The 17,099-nt window shown below is 40.4% G+C and overlaps 1 protein-coding gene and 1 long non-coding RNA gene across 2 annotated transcripts in view; one reads left to right on the plus strand and one right to left on the minus strand.

Annotated features, from left to right (window-relative positions):
- The window catches only part of LOC117517636 (oligophrenin-1-like), a 205,872-nt gene that overhangs the window by 186,701 nt on the left and 2,072 nt on the right, over nucleotides 1-17,099 (plus strand). The window contains exons 20-22 of the mRNA XM_034178746.1: nucleotides 3,511-3,819; nucleotides 8,116-8,263; nucleotides 10,280-10,330. Coding sequence (XP_034034637.1) covers nucleotides 3,511-3,819; nucleotides 8,116-8,263; nucleotides 10,280-10,330 — 508 coding nt within the window. The remainder of the gene's footprint in view (nucleotides 1-3,510; nucleotides 3,820-8,115; nucleotides 8,264-10,279; nucleotides 10,331-17,099) is intronic.
- On the minus strand, nucleotides 6,885-13,824 carry LOC117517639. The gene is made up of 3 exons (XR_004562777.1): nucleotides 13,811-13,824; nucleotides 7,143-7,146; nucleotides 6,885-6,999 (listed from the first exon to the last, which is right to left on the minus strand). It is a non-coding gene; the product is annotated as an uncharacterized LOC117517639 (long non-coding RNA).

A 17,099-nucleotide genomic window follows, 5' to 3' on the forward strand; every position in this document is an offset into this window, starting at 1 on the left:
CTGGGAGAGGTGTGTGTGGATCTGGAGGTCTGGGCGACTTTGCTTGAGCTGCTCTCCCCGTGACCCGACCTCGGATGAAGCGGAAGAAAATGGATGGATGGATGGATGGATGGATGGATGGATGTTCTTAAAACTATTGGACTATATTCACGCAGTTGTTCACCAAGTGGTGATCCTCACCCCATCTTTGATTGTGAATAGCTGAGCCTTTCGGGGATGCTCCTTTTATACCCGATCATGACACTCACCTTTTTCCAATTAGGTGTTCTTTGAGCATTCATCAACTTTCCCAGTCTTTTGTTGCCCTGTCCCAACTTTTTTGAAACGTGTTGCAGGCATCCATTTCAAAATGAGCAAATACAATAGTGTGCAGAATAATAGTAGTGCTATATGACTAAAAAGATTAATCCAGGTTTTGAGTATATTTCTTATTGTTACATGGGAAACAAGGTACCAGTAGATTCAGTAGATTCTCACAAATCCAACAAGACCAAGCATTCATGACATGCACACTCTTAAGGCTATGAAATTGAGCTATTAGTAAAAAAAAAAAAAAAAAAAAAAAAAAAAGTAGAAAAGGGGGTGTTCACAATAATAGTAGCATCTGCTGTTGACGCTACAAACTCAAAACTATTATGTTCAAACTGCTTTTTTAGCAATCCTGTGAATCAGTAAACTAGTACTTAGTTGTATAACCACAGTTTTTCATGATTTCTTCACATCTGTGAGGCATTCATTTTGTTGGTTTGGAACCAAGATTTTGCTCGTTTACTAGTGTGCTTGGGGTCATTGTCTTGTTGAGACACCCATTTCAAGGGCATGTCCTCTTCAGCATAAGGCAACATGACCTCTTCAAATATTTTGACATATCCAAACTGATCCATGATACCTGGTATGCGATATATAGGCCCAACACCATAGTAGGAGAAACATGCCCATATCACGATGCTTGCATCACCATGCTTCACTGTCTTCACTGTGAACTGTGGCTTGATTTCAGAGTTTGGGGGTCGTCTCACAAAGTGTCTGCGGCCCTTGGACCCAAAAAGAACAATTTTACTCTCATCAGTCCACAGAATATTCCTCCATTTCTCTTTAGGCCAGTTGATGTGTTCTTTGGCAAATTGTAACCTCTTCTGCACGTCTTTTATTTAACAGAGGGACTTTGCGGGGGATTCTTGCAAATAAATTAGCTTCACACAGGCGTCTTCTAACTGTCACAGCACTTACAGGTAACTCCAGACTGCCTTTGATCATCCTGGAGCTGATCAATGGGTGAGGCTTTGCCATTCTGGTTATTCTTCTATCCATTTTAGATGGTTGTTTTCTGTTTTCTTCCACGCGTCTCTGTTTTTATTTTTTTTTGTCCATTTTAAAGCATTGGAGATCATTGTAGATGAACAGTCTATAATTTTTTGCACCTGCATATAAGTTTCCCCTCTCCAATCAACTTTTTAATCAAACTACGCTGTTCTTCTGAACAATGTCTTGAACGTCCCATTTTTCTCAGGCTTTCAAAGAGAAAAGCATGTTCAACAGGTGCTGGCTTCATCCTTAAATAGGGGACACCTGATTCACACCTGTTTGTTCCAAAAAATTGACAAACTCACTGACTGAATGCCACACTACTATTATTGTGAACACCCCCTTTTCTTTTCTTTTTTAACTAATAGCCCAATTTCATAGCCTTAAGAGTGTGCATATCATGAATGCTTGGTCTTGTTGGATTTGTGAGAATCTACCTGAATCTACTTGTACCTTGTTTCCCATGTAACAATAAGAAATATACTCAAAACCTGGATTAATCTTTTTAGTCACATAGCACTACTATTATTCTGAACACTACTGTATTTGCACAAAAACAACAAAGTCTATCAGTTTGAACATTAAATATCTTGTTTCTGTGGTGTCTTCAATTGAATATAGGTTGAAGATTATTTTCAAATCATTGGATTCTGTTTGATTTACATTTTACACAACATCCCAACTTCATTGGAATTGGGGTTGTAAATTTCCTACCTTCAATCCTATCCAGAGAGGTTATACAACAGTTAGTTGTATTTATATGCCTTTCTTGGATAGAGTCTAGAATCCGGATTACAGGAATCAGGAATGAGGAATGGATGGCTCCTGACTTTTTGATCTGAATTTGCTTTGATCTTGTACTCAAGACCAATGGATAATCAATCAAAGAGCCAAATGCAGGATCAGTGTCAAAGGAATCTGGATCAGAGATGATGGTTCAAAGACTGCATTTGCCACGTGCTCTGTGTCAAAGGAGTACGGGTCATGATCAAAGATGGGATCTGTCCCATTGTCAGAATCAATTCAGTCAGGATCAGTGCTCACATAACAAGGACCAAAGGCACAATCTGCCATATATCAGAAACCACTGGTCAAAAATTTTAATTTTTGTCTCCAATTATTTGAAAGATACCATTTTCTGTAAGGTCCTGTGGAACACTTTCTCAGAAACTGAAATGGTAATGATACAAAATGTAATCCTTCACTGTGTCTCAGGCTGAAGTGCAGGGGCCTCATTTATAGCTGTTGCACACGCACAAAACATGTAAACGTGATTTATTAAAAACAAACTAGACGGCAAAATGTTTGCATGTGACCCAAACTGTGCCCTGTACGTATTGGAAAGGTTATAAATGATGTCATGTGTGAGTGAGTCATAATACTGGATATGAGGCAGATCCACTTGAGCACCATTCAATTTAGTGTACGAGTTATAAAGATGATTCTGCTTGCAATTGTGCATATGACTGGTTTTATATCTGATTTCATTATCATTATTTATTTTCTTTGTACTCCATTTGTGTCTTTTGTTCATATGATTTTAGTATGAAGCTGACACAATGTTTTATGAATGAGGCCCCACGTCTTTGGCATGAAGTACTAATTGCCCAAATTTCTGTTTGATACAATTGAACAGTTTTCCTGAAAATGATGTGAAATTCCTTTTTTTTATCTTTGGTGCTCATACGCCACTAACAGCTCAATTACTACTTATTTTACTACTTATTTAAACACATATTAGAGGTAAACTTAACAGAATTGTAAAGAGTCACAGTATAACACTAATCTTTTAACTTATGGTGATGCAGAAAGGAAATGGTTTGAGGTGTTGGAAATAACTGACACAATCAAGAATATACAACCAGACCCCCACCACCAAAACAAAAGCTTAGGGGCAGCTTGTCTGTCTCACGCACACATGCACGCACATGCATAGGAGGAATATTTTGACTGGTTTACTGTTTCGTTTGTACATACTCATAACCTGCATTTTGCTCTTTAGGCATATTTGCCACGATGACTATAATTTAGATATCAAAGTGAATTTCTTATGTGAACATCAGAGGGGGAATAATTTGGCACACAGCTGAAGTTACTTGGGCAAGAACACAATCACATTTTTAATTCTGATGTTTATCTCCATCCACTGAGGTTGGTGAATTAGTTGGCAGCTTGCATTAATGTCACCTTGTTGCTGTGTAACAGATGGCCAGAATGAAGAGTTTCTCATTGAGGGGGACACCTCAACCAGCCCTGTTCCTGTGCAGCGGGGAAAACCTGTGAGCTATGCTCCACTTGTTCCAAGAGAACCTCCTCCGAGACATGCGCTGCCCAAACCTGCTTCCCGTCAGGACAGGCTTTCAGACTCTGATGTTGGCAAAGAGGTTGCCAAGATAGATGATACCAGGCAAAAGACAGATCCATCTCTGGGGTCAAATGGGGCGTCTGGAGTTTACGTAAGCCGTGTTGCATCTTTCCAGGGCAAAAGACTGCCGCCGAAAGGCATCAGAGAAGGTATGCATCTCCTGTTTGTATTTTTAAAAAATTATCATGCAGCTGAAACCTCTTTAATTTACACAAACTGAAAATGAGTTTGCTTCCATTTAGAAAAAAAAGCACATTTCTCCACACAAGTTTTTTTTCTTTGTTTCTTTTTTAGGTTTGAGAAACTTAAAGACAGAAGGATTCAATGTATTTTGAAATACAAAGTAGTCAGATTATGGACAATATATCAGGATGGTTGGGGAAGTGGCTTTCAAACCAGAGGGTCATAGGTTCAATTCCCTGACCAGACATACACTATCACAAAGGTGCCCCTGAGCAATGCCCTCAGTCCCCAGGTTGCTTCTGGTGTGGAGTTGAGTGCTCTACATAGCAGCACCCCGAGTGTGTGTGTGTGTGTGTGTGTGTGTGTGTGTGTGTGTGTGTGTGTGTGTGTGTGTGTGTGTGTGTGTGTGTGTGTGTGTGTGTGTGTGTGTATACACCAGTATATAAGTACAGTCCGTTTATCAGATAGTAATAGCAGTCAGCCGATTGCTCAGTTGAAATGTGTTTCTTGAATGTCATGTGGCCAAATGTCGTAATTCAAAGCAGACATAGTATTTTGTAGGGTTGGGACGATTAATGAAAATCATTAGTCGACTAGTTGAGTAGTCGGCGACTACATTTGACATTGAATGAATTAAGCCAATTTCAAATCTTCATGGTGAAAATCAAATGTGGCGTTTGTTTTCACAAGGAAATAAATGCCACATTTAATTTTCACAAAATCACAAATACAAAATATAGCATTAGCATGAAGACAATAAATCACAAAATCACAAATACAAAATATAGCATTAGCATGAAGACAATAAATCACAAAATCACAAATACAAAATATAGCATTAGCATGAAGACAATACCTGCATTAATTTACTAGGTATAGACTACTTGTTTGAGCTGACTAATTCACCTGCCAAGGTTCACACTAGAGGCTGGCACCAGAGTAGATTTTCATTTCTGTTCCATCCCGCTCCCACACAAAAATTCCTGTCCCATCCCAATCCCGGGCCAGAGTAAAAAAAAAAATAATTCCTATCTCGTCCCACTCTTGGTAAAATGACTCCCGCACCCATTCAAAATGACTCCCACTCCTGTACTGCTCCCATTTTTTTCCCTTCTTCTAGTTTTTAGGCAATACACTGAATTTGATTTGACCTTCTCCCCATTCTTTTTTAGATTACTTTGTGTTCTGCAGTTTTATTTCAGAAGATATCACAACAGAAACAGTTTCATCTGTGGTAATACAGGGAGGCACTTACTGCCTCAATCCAAATTTTCAAAAAACTTCATTAAAAGGCACAAAACATAAATAATGCATGGACTGTGGTCTTATAGTTTTTCAAAATGTTGTGGTGATGACACATAATAATCCTAACATTTACTTTGTCTTCTATTTCTGTAACTGCAGTCTGTATGAAACCAACATATTTCATGTTTTGTGAGGTCAGCTTTATTTTTATTTATTTTCTGTTAATATATGTCCATTCCTACATTTAAGGCCTGCAGCATTTTTCAAGGAAAAAAGGTTGGGACAGGGCAGTTTATTCTAAATGTAAGAATTAATTAATAATTTTTACAGCCAATTTTCTTGAGAAATGTCAGAGGATGAATACATGAACATTTCCAACTCACTGAATATTTCTTAGACTTGATTTATATCAATCTTTCAGAAATACAAACAGTGTGGTACTTTATGGTAAATCTGTCAGGTAGGCAGTTCTCAAAAACTAAATGTCCATGCTGGAAGGAGACAAGTGAGGGAAGCCACCAAGACACAACTCTGGAAGAACTTTTGGCTTCTGTGGGTGTGAGTGGAGGAACTGGGTATAATGCACCATTTTTATTTTTATTTTCATTTTACATACAGTCCGAACTTTTTCTAATTTGTGTTGCATTTCTGAAATTACAGAACTGCTATAAAGAAAAGTGTTAACATTTTGTTGTTGTTTTTTTTAATTTTGTAGAATGAACACAGACACCAAACTCTTATGAAGAAGGAACAAAATAGACATGTGCAGGAAAATCTGAACAATGCAGGCTGATTTGACTCTCAGGATTTTTGAAAATAATAAGAGGTAACTTACTTCGAAATAAATTAAACTCAGAATTGCAGCCTAATAACTGAAAAATAACAAAAATCAACAGCTTGTATTTTTATTCTGACTAGAGTTCATTTCCTTTTTCTATTCCTCAGTCACATTTTGTGCTTGTACATAAAACAGCTACTTTAAGACCTCTAAAATAAATATCTGTGGAAAATAACAGCCTGTCAAAGTTCAGAGTTCTCAGCTGCTTTATGTGATTTCTGCTTCTGAACATCACTGCAGAGTTTCTCCACATCATATTTTTTTTAAACACGTGTGTGTGATTTTTATAATGTTCATCCCTATATTCTCATTTTTTATGGAATTTTGTCCATTTATTTCATCTCATAATTTCAGTATAACTGTCACTGACACGCGCACACGGTGTGAACAGGACATACCTTCAGAACAGTCCAGGGAGAAATAAACGAAGTGCCGCATTTTGTTTCACTCTGTGCTCAGCGCGCGCTGTCTTCATGCACTGACTGAAGTGGCTCAACCCCGCACACAGCCAGCCGACTCTCTCTCACACACACACACACACACACAGCAGCGATCGAACCCAATACTAATTTTAGATGGCTTTAAGCAAAGTTACCCGCTACTTTTTCGGCATCTTTATTGAAAATTGATCGCCCAAATGACAGCAGGACAGCTCGCTGCCTAAAACCTTGGTTCCCGCTCCTGTCTGCTCCCACTAACTTTTAATCTTGTGCCGTCCCAATCACCTGATGAATATCAAAGTTGACTCCCATCCCGTGGGAATCCCATGACCTGTGGGATTCCCGAAAAATTGACAGCCTCTAGTTCACACTCACTTTCTTCACTGAGTGAAGGGAGTGGTGGCAGCTCCAACAGGTCTTTTCTTTTAAGGGTTAAATGAACTTAGTAAATGGCTGTCAACTAGTCGACTAATAAAAATAGTCGACTAGTTGGATGCTAGCTAGGGTTAAATGAACTTAATAAATGGCTTTCAACTAGTCGACTAATAAAAAATAGTCGACTACTTGGATGCTAGCTAGTCGTAGTCAACTATTACGACTAGTCTTCCCATCCCTAGTATTTTCTTGTGCTTTCCACATAGGTTTTAACTAAGAAATTTCGTTATCAAGCTGTCATAGTTTGTAATTAAATAGCTGCCATATTTTTCTGAGCTAAAGTCGCACCTGCCCCCCCCCCCCAAAAAAAGGCCAGCTGAACAGGAAAAACATAACTTGCACAAGAGTATAAATCACACCTTTAATCAACTGGATTATCAACTCTTTAATTTTGCTTATTTATTTGTTTATTTATTTTGTATTATTGTAGTGTACTTTTTATTATAGTAATAGTTCATTTATTATTAACGAACACATGATTTTTTTTTATATATATATATATAAGTCTCAGTGGAGTATAAAGTCACAGGACCTCCCAAACTAGTAAAACAAATCTGTAACTTATACTCTGGAAAATACAGCAATTTGTATTGCATTTTAAAAAGAGCTGCAGTTCTAGTTGATTTAATTGTCACTTGTTTTCTATTTTCAACAGCCTAAAATCCAAATGTGTTTTATCATGTTCAACAATGTAAAAGGATTAAATCTTGATGTTTTGGAGCAGTTTGGTATTTTCCTTTCATTAATGGCTTAGATATTAACAGATTTCTGTATTATTATCATGACAGTAATCATCTAACTGTTCCAGCTCTACTGTATATAGTGTATTAGTTGTACCAGCATTTGTTCTCTTCTTGATGTATTGAAACCTGTCTGCTGTTGTTGTATCGTTAATTTTCCTCTGAGGATGGCTACTCATCTTTGATTTACTGCCCCCCCCCCCAAAAAAAAACAAAAAAAAACATTCCCTTGTTTATTTCAGGTAAAGAGTTCTCTTTCTAAAGCATTGGTTTTCATTAGAAAATTAAATAAGGAATATAGCACCATATATTAAAGTTATATAAGGATTTATGATGGAGGATGGAAGTGTTGGAGGGAAAAAGAAGTCCCACTTTGCAGAGTTACTAATTGAGTTGAAGTATGTCTGGATGTAATGCATGTTCTGTTAATGTGAAATCATATTTTGGTAAGGTTCCGTGCAGCTCTTAACCCCTTACTGCCCTCAGGTTCTTTTTTTTTAAAGTGAGACTTGTACTACAAAACTCCACACACTTTCTTCCACAATTCTGTGCTTCTTTTTGTAGCAGATTGTGACGGTCCGAGCAGAATACGGCCTACAGAGAAACATTCCATTTGTAGACCCCCAGTCAGGCCCCCTGACCCCCCTGCCCGCTACGTCGTGCCTCAGAAGAACTCAACTGCTGCCAGCGCTGAGGCCACTCCCACATCCTAGTGAGTACTCTGCAAAGACACCATCTGCAGCCACTTTGTCGGTTCATATTTATCTATTCTGTTGTTACTATTTGAGGCGATTACCAAACTTTCAAATTAAAGTATGAGGTCTGTCCATAAAGTATCGTACCTTTTTTATTTTTTTTTTAAACTATATGGATTTGATTCATATGTTTTCATGTCAGACAAGCTTGAACCCTTGTGCGCATGCGTGAGCTTTTCCACGCCTGTCGGTGACGTCATTCGCCTGTGAGCACGCCTTGTGGAAGGAGTGGTCCCGCCCCGTCGTCGGATTTTCATTGTCTGGAAATGGCGGAATGATTTGGGGTTTTTTTCCATCAGAATTTTTTTCAGAAGCTGTTAGAGACTGGCACCTATAAACCATTCAAAAAATTTATCTGGCTTTCGGTGAAAATTTTACAGGCTTCACAGAGAATAAGGTCTGTTAGTACAGCTTTAAGGACCCCTTTAAGGACGCTCGGCGCACCGCGCTCCGAGCTGCGACGACGCGGCACAAGCCACCAGACCATTTCTAAACGGATGACTCTGTGGATATGAGACCATCGTGTGCTCTTTCTCTGGTTATCACAAGAGCTGGACATCAGCCATTTTCCGGCAGATTTCACTTTTAACAAGAGATTTTGTTATGGAAAGCCGCGCGGAGGCTTCGCGCGTAAAGACCGATTCGCTTTGGAAGCGAGACAAAGGAACACCTCCATTTCGGCGTGCCAGAGGACAAGTTCGGACATGCCTATCTCGGCTTTCAATGCTTACCAGTCGAGTGAGTTATAAGAGAAATTGTGGAGAGCTGGGCATGTCCGAACTTGTCCTCTGGCACGCCGAAACGGAGGCGTTCTTTGTCTGGCTCGAACAGCGAATCGGTCGTGACGCACAAAGCCTCCACGCGGCTTTCCACGACAAAATCTCTTGTTAAAAGTGAAATCTGCCAGAAAATGGTTGATGTCCAGCTCTTGTGATAACCAGAGAAAGTGCACACGACGGTCTCAGCTCCACACAGCCATCCGTTTAGAAATAATCCGGTGGTTCGTGCCTGTCGTCGCGGCTCGGAGCGCGGCGCACCGAGCGCCATTGTGGGCCATCCTTAAAGCTGTAGTAATAGTCCTTATTCTCTGTGAAACCCGTAAAATTTTCACCGAAAGCCAGATAAATTTTTCGAATGGTTTCCAGGTGCCAGTCTCTAACATCTTCTGAAAAAATTCTGATGGAAAAAAAACCCCAAATCATTCTGCCATTTCCAGACAATGAAAATCCGACGACGGGGCGGGACCACTCCTTCCACAAGGCGTGCTCACAGGCGAATGACGTCACCGACAGGCGTGGAAAAACTCACGCATGTGCACAAGGATTCAAGCTTGTCTGACGTGAAAACATATGAATCAAATCCATATAGTTTAAAAAAAAATAAAAAGGTACGATACTTTATGGACAGACCTCGTATGTCAGAAAACTGATCAGAATCTGATTTTTGTTTTCAGCACACAGATAGCTGGGTTCCAGGTGGAGATAAATGCAATAAATCCATAGATCCCGTTACACATAGACGGACTGGTCCAACATTGACAAATGTGGACAACAAGTACAGAAGCTAAGAGCAGCCGTAATTACATTTTTAATCATATCAACATTACCGTTACACTTGTTGTGATGATGTGATAGTCATTTTGGGTAAATTATTATGAATTAAAATTAGTTTTGTCACTGTGACAAGAAAATTGCAGCATTAGCATGAGGAAACAATAATAATGAACCTCAAATAATCTCTCAATAATATGATTCATAGTAATTGGAGTGATGCCTACTAAATGTGAATCCTTCCGTGGACAAGTGCTGCACAAACGGCAGCGTAGGCTGGTGTTTGTGCTTGGATTTATGCAGCTACTATCTTACAAATTGAGTTTCTAAAAGGAAATCACTGAATTAATTCAAAGCATTTGATGGAACAAGACTGATTTTTTTGTTGTTGTTTTTGTCTTATTCTTCTTTCCTTCCCTGCAGTGTTGCCTCCAGAACAAAGTTTTTTGAGAATGCCTCGCGGAAAACTGGCAGGTATGAAAAGCTGCTTTCTTTGTGTATTTTACCTGTTTTTTTTGTTTTTTTTATCGTTGAGGAAAAACTGATGAATGGCGAGCAGAGAAATGATTAGTAGATAAGTTGTTTTTATCTTCGTGAGAAATCCAGCAACTGCCCTTAGAATTGACCTTTGTGACTTCTGCCACAGATTACACAGTGACGCCACTGATGTGTTGAAAGGATAATGAAACACTTCTCAGCACACACAGTTATGTCATAAACAAATTTTAAAAAGCTGCAGTCAAAGGAGTTTGTAGGAAAACTCACGCATGCGCACGAGGGTTCAAGCATGTCTGACGTAAAAACATATGAATGAAATCCATATAGTTTTTGAAAAAAATAAGAAGGACCGTTACTTTATTGACAGACCTCGTATAATGTATTTATTGAGGAAAAAAGTGTGTTGCCCCCACTACGCCACATTTTAGGGAATTGCTGGCATTGATTTTTGGCTGGAAAAAATTTTAGTCAGATGAAAATTTATTGCTTTAACCCATGTTTTACAGCCTTTCAGGACCCCCATTATCTAAATTTTTATGTTTATAGAATAACATTTTTGCCTTTAAATGCATCACTCACACTCATCACTCATCTTCAACCGCTTTTCCGGGTTTGGGTCGCGGGGGAAACAGCTCCAACAGGGGACCCCAGACTTCCCTTTCCCGAGCCACGCTGACCACCTCTGACTGGTGGATCCCGAGGTGTTCCCAGGCCAGTGTGGAGATATAATCTCAGCACCTAGTCCTGGGTCTTCCCCAGGGTCTCCTCCCAGATGGACATGCCTGGAACACCTCCCGAGGGAGGCACCCAGGGGCCATCCTTACCATATGCCCGAACCACCTCAGCTGGCTCCTTTCAACGCGAAGGAGCAGTGGCTCTACTCCAAGGTCCCCGCGGATGACCGAACTTCTCACCTCTCTAAGGGAGACACCAGCCACCATCCTGAGGAACCCCATTTCGACCGCTTGTACCCACGATCTAGTTCTTTTGGTCATGACCCAACCCTCATGACCGCAAGTGTGAGTAGGAATGAAGATTGACCAGTAGATCAAGAGCTCCCTTTTCGTCACAACAGTACGGTACAGCGAATGCAATACTGCCCCTGCTGCATCAATTCTCTGGCCAATCTCATGCTCCATTGTCCCCTCACTCGTGAACAAGACCCCAAGGTACTTGAACTCCTTCACTTAATTAGTAATTAATTAGTAATTAAACCATTACTTAAAAAGCCATCACTTGACCCAGCTATCTTAGCTAATTATAGGCCAATCTCCAACCTTCCTTTTCTCTCAAAAATTCTTGAAAGGGTAGTTGTAAAACAGCTAACTGATCATCTGCAGAGGAATGGTCTATTTGAAGAGTTTCAGTCAGGTTTTAGAATTCATCATAGTACAGAAACAGCATTAGTGAAGGTTACAAATGATCTTCTTATGGCCTCGGACAGTGGACTCGTCTCTGTGCTTGTTCTGTTGGACCTCAGTGCTGCTTTTGATACTGTTGACCATAAAATTTTATTACAGAGACTAGAGCATGCCATAGGTATTAAAGGCACTGCGCTGCGGTGGTTTGAATCATATTTGTCTAATAGATTACAATTTGTTCATGTAAATGGGGAATCTTCTTCACAGACTAAAGTTAATTATGGAGTTCCACAAGGTTCTGTGCTAGGACCAATTTTATTCACTTTATACATGCTTCCCTTAGGCAGTATTATTAGACGGTATTGCTTAAATTTTCATTGTTACGCAGATGATACCCAGCTTTATCTATCCATGAAGCCAGAGGACACACACCAATTAGCTAAACTGCAGGATTGTCTTACAGACATAAAGACATGGATGACCTCTAATTTCCTGCTTTTAAACTCAGATAAAACTGAAGTTATTGTACTTGGCCCCACAAATCTTAGAAACATGGTGTCTAACCAGATCCTTACTCTGGATGGCATTACCCTGACCTCTAGTAATACTGTGAGAAATCTTGGAGTCATTTTTGATCAGGATATGTCATTCAAAGCGCATATTAAACAAATATGTAGGACTGCTTTTTTGCATTTACGCAATATCTCTAAAATCAGAAAGGTCTTGTCTCAGAGTGATGCTGAAAAACTAATTCATGCATTTATTTCCTCTAGGCTGGACTATTGTAATTCATTATTATCAGGTTGTCCTAAAAGTTCCCTAAAAAGCCTTCAGTTAATTCAAAATGCTGCAGCTAGAGTACTGACGGGGACTAGAAGGAGAGAGCATATCTCACCCATATTGGCCTCTCTTCATTGGCTTCCTGTTAATTCTAGAATAGAATTTAAAATTCTTCTTCTTACTTATAAGGTTTTGAATAATCAGGTCCCATCTTATCTTAGGGACCTCATAGTACCATATCACCCCAATAGAGCGCTTCGCTCTCAGACTGCAGGCTTACTTGTAGTTCCTAGGGTTTGTAAGAGTAGAATGGGAGGCAGAGCCTTCAGCTTTCAGGCTCCTCTCCTGTGGAACCAGCTCCCAATTCAGATCAGGGAGACAGACACCCTCTCTACTTTTAAGATTAGGCTTAAAACTTTCCTTTTTGCTAAAGCTTATAGTTAGGGCTGGATCAGGTGACCCTGAACCATCCCTTAGTTATGCTGCTATAGACGTAGACTGCTGGGGGGTTCCCATGATGCACTGTTTCTTTCTCTTTTTGCTGTGTATGCACCACTCTGCATTTAATCATTAGTGATCAATCTCTGCTCCCCTCCACAGCATGTCTTTTTCCTGGTTCTCTCCCTCAGCCCCAACCAGTCCCAGCAGAAGACTGCCCCTCCCTGAGCCTGGTTCTGCTGGAGGTTTCTTCCTGTTAAAAGGGAGTTTTTCCTTCCCACTGTAGCCAAGTGCTTGCTCACAGGGGGTCGTTTTGACCGTTGGGGTTTTACATAATTATTGTATGGCCTTGCCTTACAATATAAAGCGCCTTGGGGCAACTGTTTGTTGTGATTTGGCGCTATATAAAAAAATTGATTGATTGATTGACTTGGGGCAAGACCATATTCCCTACCTGTAGTAGGCAATCCATCGGTTTCCTGCTGCGAACCATGGCCTTAGATTTAGAGGTGCTGATCCTCATCCCAGCCGCTTCACACTCAGCTGTGAATCGATCCAGTGAGTGTTGGTCACCGACTGATAAAGCCAACAGGACCACATCATCTGCAAAAAGCAGTGATGAGACCCTGAACCCACCAAACTGGAAACCCTCGTCCCCCTGACTACGTCTCAATATTCTGTCCAGAATGTCACAAACAAGATTGGTGACAAGGCACAGCCCTTTTGGAGGCCAACCTCCACTGGAAACAAGTGTGACTTATTGCAGAGCACCCGAACACAGCTTTCGCTTTGTGAGTACAGAGATTGTATGGCCCTGAGAAGGGACCCCCCTCACTCCATACTCCTGCAGCACCTCCCACAGTATCTCTCGGAGTACCCAATCATACACCTTCTCCAAGTCCACAAAACACATGTAGACTGGGTGGGCATACTCCCAGGCACCCTCCAGGATCCTTGTGAGAGTGAAGAGCTGGTCAGCTGTTCCACGACCAGGACGGAACCCACATTGTTCCTCTTCAATCAGGGGTTCGACTATCGGCCGAACCCTCCTTTCCAGCCCCCTGGAGTAGGCTTTACCAGGGAGGCTGAGTAGTGTGATGCCCCTGCATTTGGCACACACTCTCTGCTCACCCTTTTTAAATATGGGGACCACCACCCCAGTTTGCCACTCCTTAGGCACTGTCCCAGACCTCAACACAATGTTGAAGAGACGTCTCATCCAAGACAATCCCTCAAAACCCAGAGCCTTCAGTGTTTCTGGACGGATTTCATCAACCCCCAGGACCTTGCCATTGCGGAGTTGTTTGACTACCTCAGTGACTTCCTACTTCCGGGCCTGGCTCCAGATGAGGGCCTCGGGCTTCCTCCGGGATGGGTCACATTTCCTCTACCTCATTCTGTCATGGTGTCTTGTGAACCATTCTTAGTCTGGCCTCTTGCCTGAGACCAATTTGCCATGGGAGACCCTACCAGAGCACAAAGGTTCCAGACAACACAGCTCTCAAGATCATAGCGCCACACAAACCTCTCCACCATGATAAGGTGAGATTCCCGGAGAGGCCTTTAAATGCATATAAATGCTAAATAGAATGTAATTCTAATCAGATACTGTCAGATGTCATATTTGATGTTCCAGTTGTATACACACAAAAAATACTAAATCCAATATGACTGAAGACGCCTTTTATCATCTTTAATGCCATGTATGCTGAGTGTTTGTAATTTTTGTTGCAGCAAAATGCACATCAGGCGATTAAAGAGATGATTAAAAACATTTATTTTGACCTTTTCAGCATTTGAGGAAATCATTATTTCCACTAGAAATAATAAGAATAATATAATTCTTCAATTTAGAACATAGTTTTTATAGTTTTTTTCCTTCAGATTGAATACATGGCGGGACTTCATATAGTAAGTTGAAACATTTAAAACAGTTATTATATAACTAGACAGCTATACAATTTTGCATGTTTGAACATCAACCGTGATATTCCATTTGATTAGAATACTACATATTTATTTTTATTGTATTTGCCATTTATATGTGTTTACACATGATAAAAAAGCTTTTTTATTTTGGTCAATGGGGGATCAGTTTGGAAGCTTGTAAAATGAAGATGCTACATAATGATTGCTATCATGCTAAAATGAACTCCAGACATTTTTAGCTTTCAGAAAAATATAGTTAGCATTTGATCCTGCAGTGGCAGTTTTGACCTGGAAAAATAAACTAATTTCAATCTAATGTCAGCAGTGTACACTAGTGAGAATGCTCCAAAATGACCACCAGCACCTATAATACAGTACTCTTTAAAAGTTTAGAACAGCCAGGCTTTTCCCTTATTTCTACCTTGAAAAATAAAAGTAAAGTCTTGACAGCTAGAAAATAGTCTTCAAAATAACCTCTCATATTTAAGGCTGTTAGTAACATCTCATGGTTTACTATTTTAAAAAATGTTCATCTTGAAATTTAGGTTACAGAGATTAATATTAAATATATGAACATATTTGTTGAATCATTTAGTGTTGTAACAAGCAGTTGTAATGAATTTACAGTCTGGAACACCGAGCAGTCTGGCTAGACTTTAAAAATCCGAGTGTTTTGTTGGAGTTTCCGCACAATCTGGGTGGAGGACTTGCAATCATGGACACAACAAATGACCCGAATGGAATGTGGGAGTCCTTTCATGACAAGACCCTGAAAGCTCTCAAGAGATTACATTGAGTCAAGAGGTGTTTAATCTCAGTGGGTACTCTGAATATATCCAGAGAAGTTGTCATGCAAGGCTTGCTGGTTTTTCCGCCCTTTATAAACAGCTGAGAAAGTGGCCCATGATGTCACTAAGTGGGGACAAGGAGACATTTGTTCAAGAAATCCATGAGCAGGTGACACACCATCTGTGGTCCACTAACCCTGGACCTGCTGGCAGAGGAATCTAAGCACTGTTTTCTTCCAGATCTACACCTTGTCTCACTGTAGTCAACAAATACATGAGCATCAACAAATGCAGCTGTAAATTGGCAGTTGACAGCACAATCCTCACAGATGACAGTGCCTTAGTGATCTGTTGGGGTGGCTGCTTGGAGTAGTTGTTTAAGGCTGAGCCTTCTGATGGGATGTTGGACATCTCTGGTAAGATGGTTCTAGTGGTTAAACCACCAGTTACAGTAACTAGTGACAACAGAATCTCAGTGAGATGGCAAAGGTGGTGAAACACCTGAGAGCTGAAAAGATCTGTGGGTTTGAATTTCTACAAATGGGTGGGAATCTTGCTCTCCTGACAGTACAAGCAATCTCTGCTACCATTTGGGAGACATGCATCATCCCAGCAGAATGGAAGTAAGAACTTCTTTTTCTTCCCTGGAAAAGAGAAAGTGATCGCCTGGACTTCAGCAACTACAGGGGCATTACACTGTTCTCTTTGCCAGGTAAGATACTTACAAGGGCCATCCTCAACAGGATTCAGTGCCAGCAGTTTGGTTGATTGGGCTACTTTGTGGAAATATGAGAATTTGTAGGATTTTAAATAAGTTGCTGGACATCTTAACCTGCACCCAGGCACTACAAGTGCTGTGCAGAGTATTTCTTCCCAGTGAATCCCGGTGTTTGTCAGGGATATCATAATTCTGTTCTCTTGCTGTAAACAATACTTGCATGGCCTGGGTGTTTGGTAGCATTGTGACATCCAGCAGCTTAGATGTCTTTTTCGACAAGGAAAAATTGTCCGTCTTTACTTTGCTCATGATGCTGTGATATTTGTGGAACAATGAAGGCCTCGGTTGTGGCATTTGAGATGCTGAGGGAGGAGTCGGAGTGTCTGGATTTGTGATTATTCTGGATCAAGACTAACATCCAGGCTTTCTCCAACTTACTGGGCTAAACCATCAGATCTGTATCTTTATGACATGAAAGTGTCAAATTTGTTTTGAGATTCAATTATCTTTCAATGGTATTCAGTGACATCAAGCAGTGTCTGGTAATAGCTAATGGAAGAGGTGTTTGATAACACCAATATCTTTGCAGGAGGATGAACGTCCATGTTTTCAGGACCCTGGTGCATCCACCCTTGTTGTATCTTTGTGACTTTGACTCTAACTAGTGACCTAAGGCAGCGAATAGATGTCTCTGACACAAGCTTAGGTCTCTCTGGAGCATCCTTGGGTTC

Source organism: Thalassophryne amazonica, chromosome 9, assembly GCF_902500255.1.
Source record: "Thalassophryne amazonica chromosome 9, fThaAma1.1, whole genome shotgun sequence".
Classification (NCBI taxonomy): domain Eukaryota; kingdom Metazoa; phylum Chordata; class Actinopteri; order Batrachoidiformes; family Batrachoididae; genus Thalassophryne; species Thalassophryne amazonica.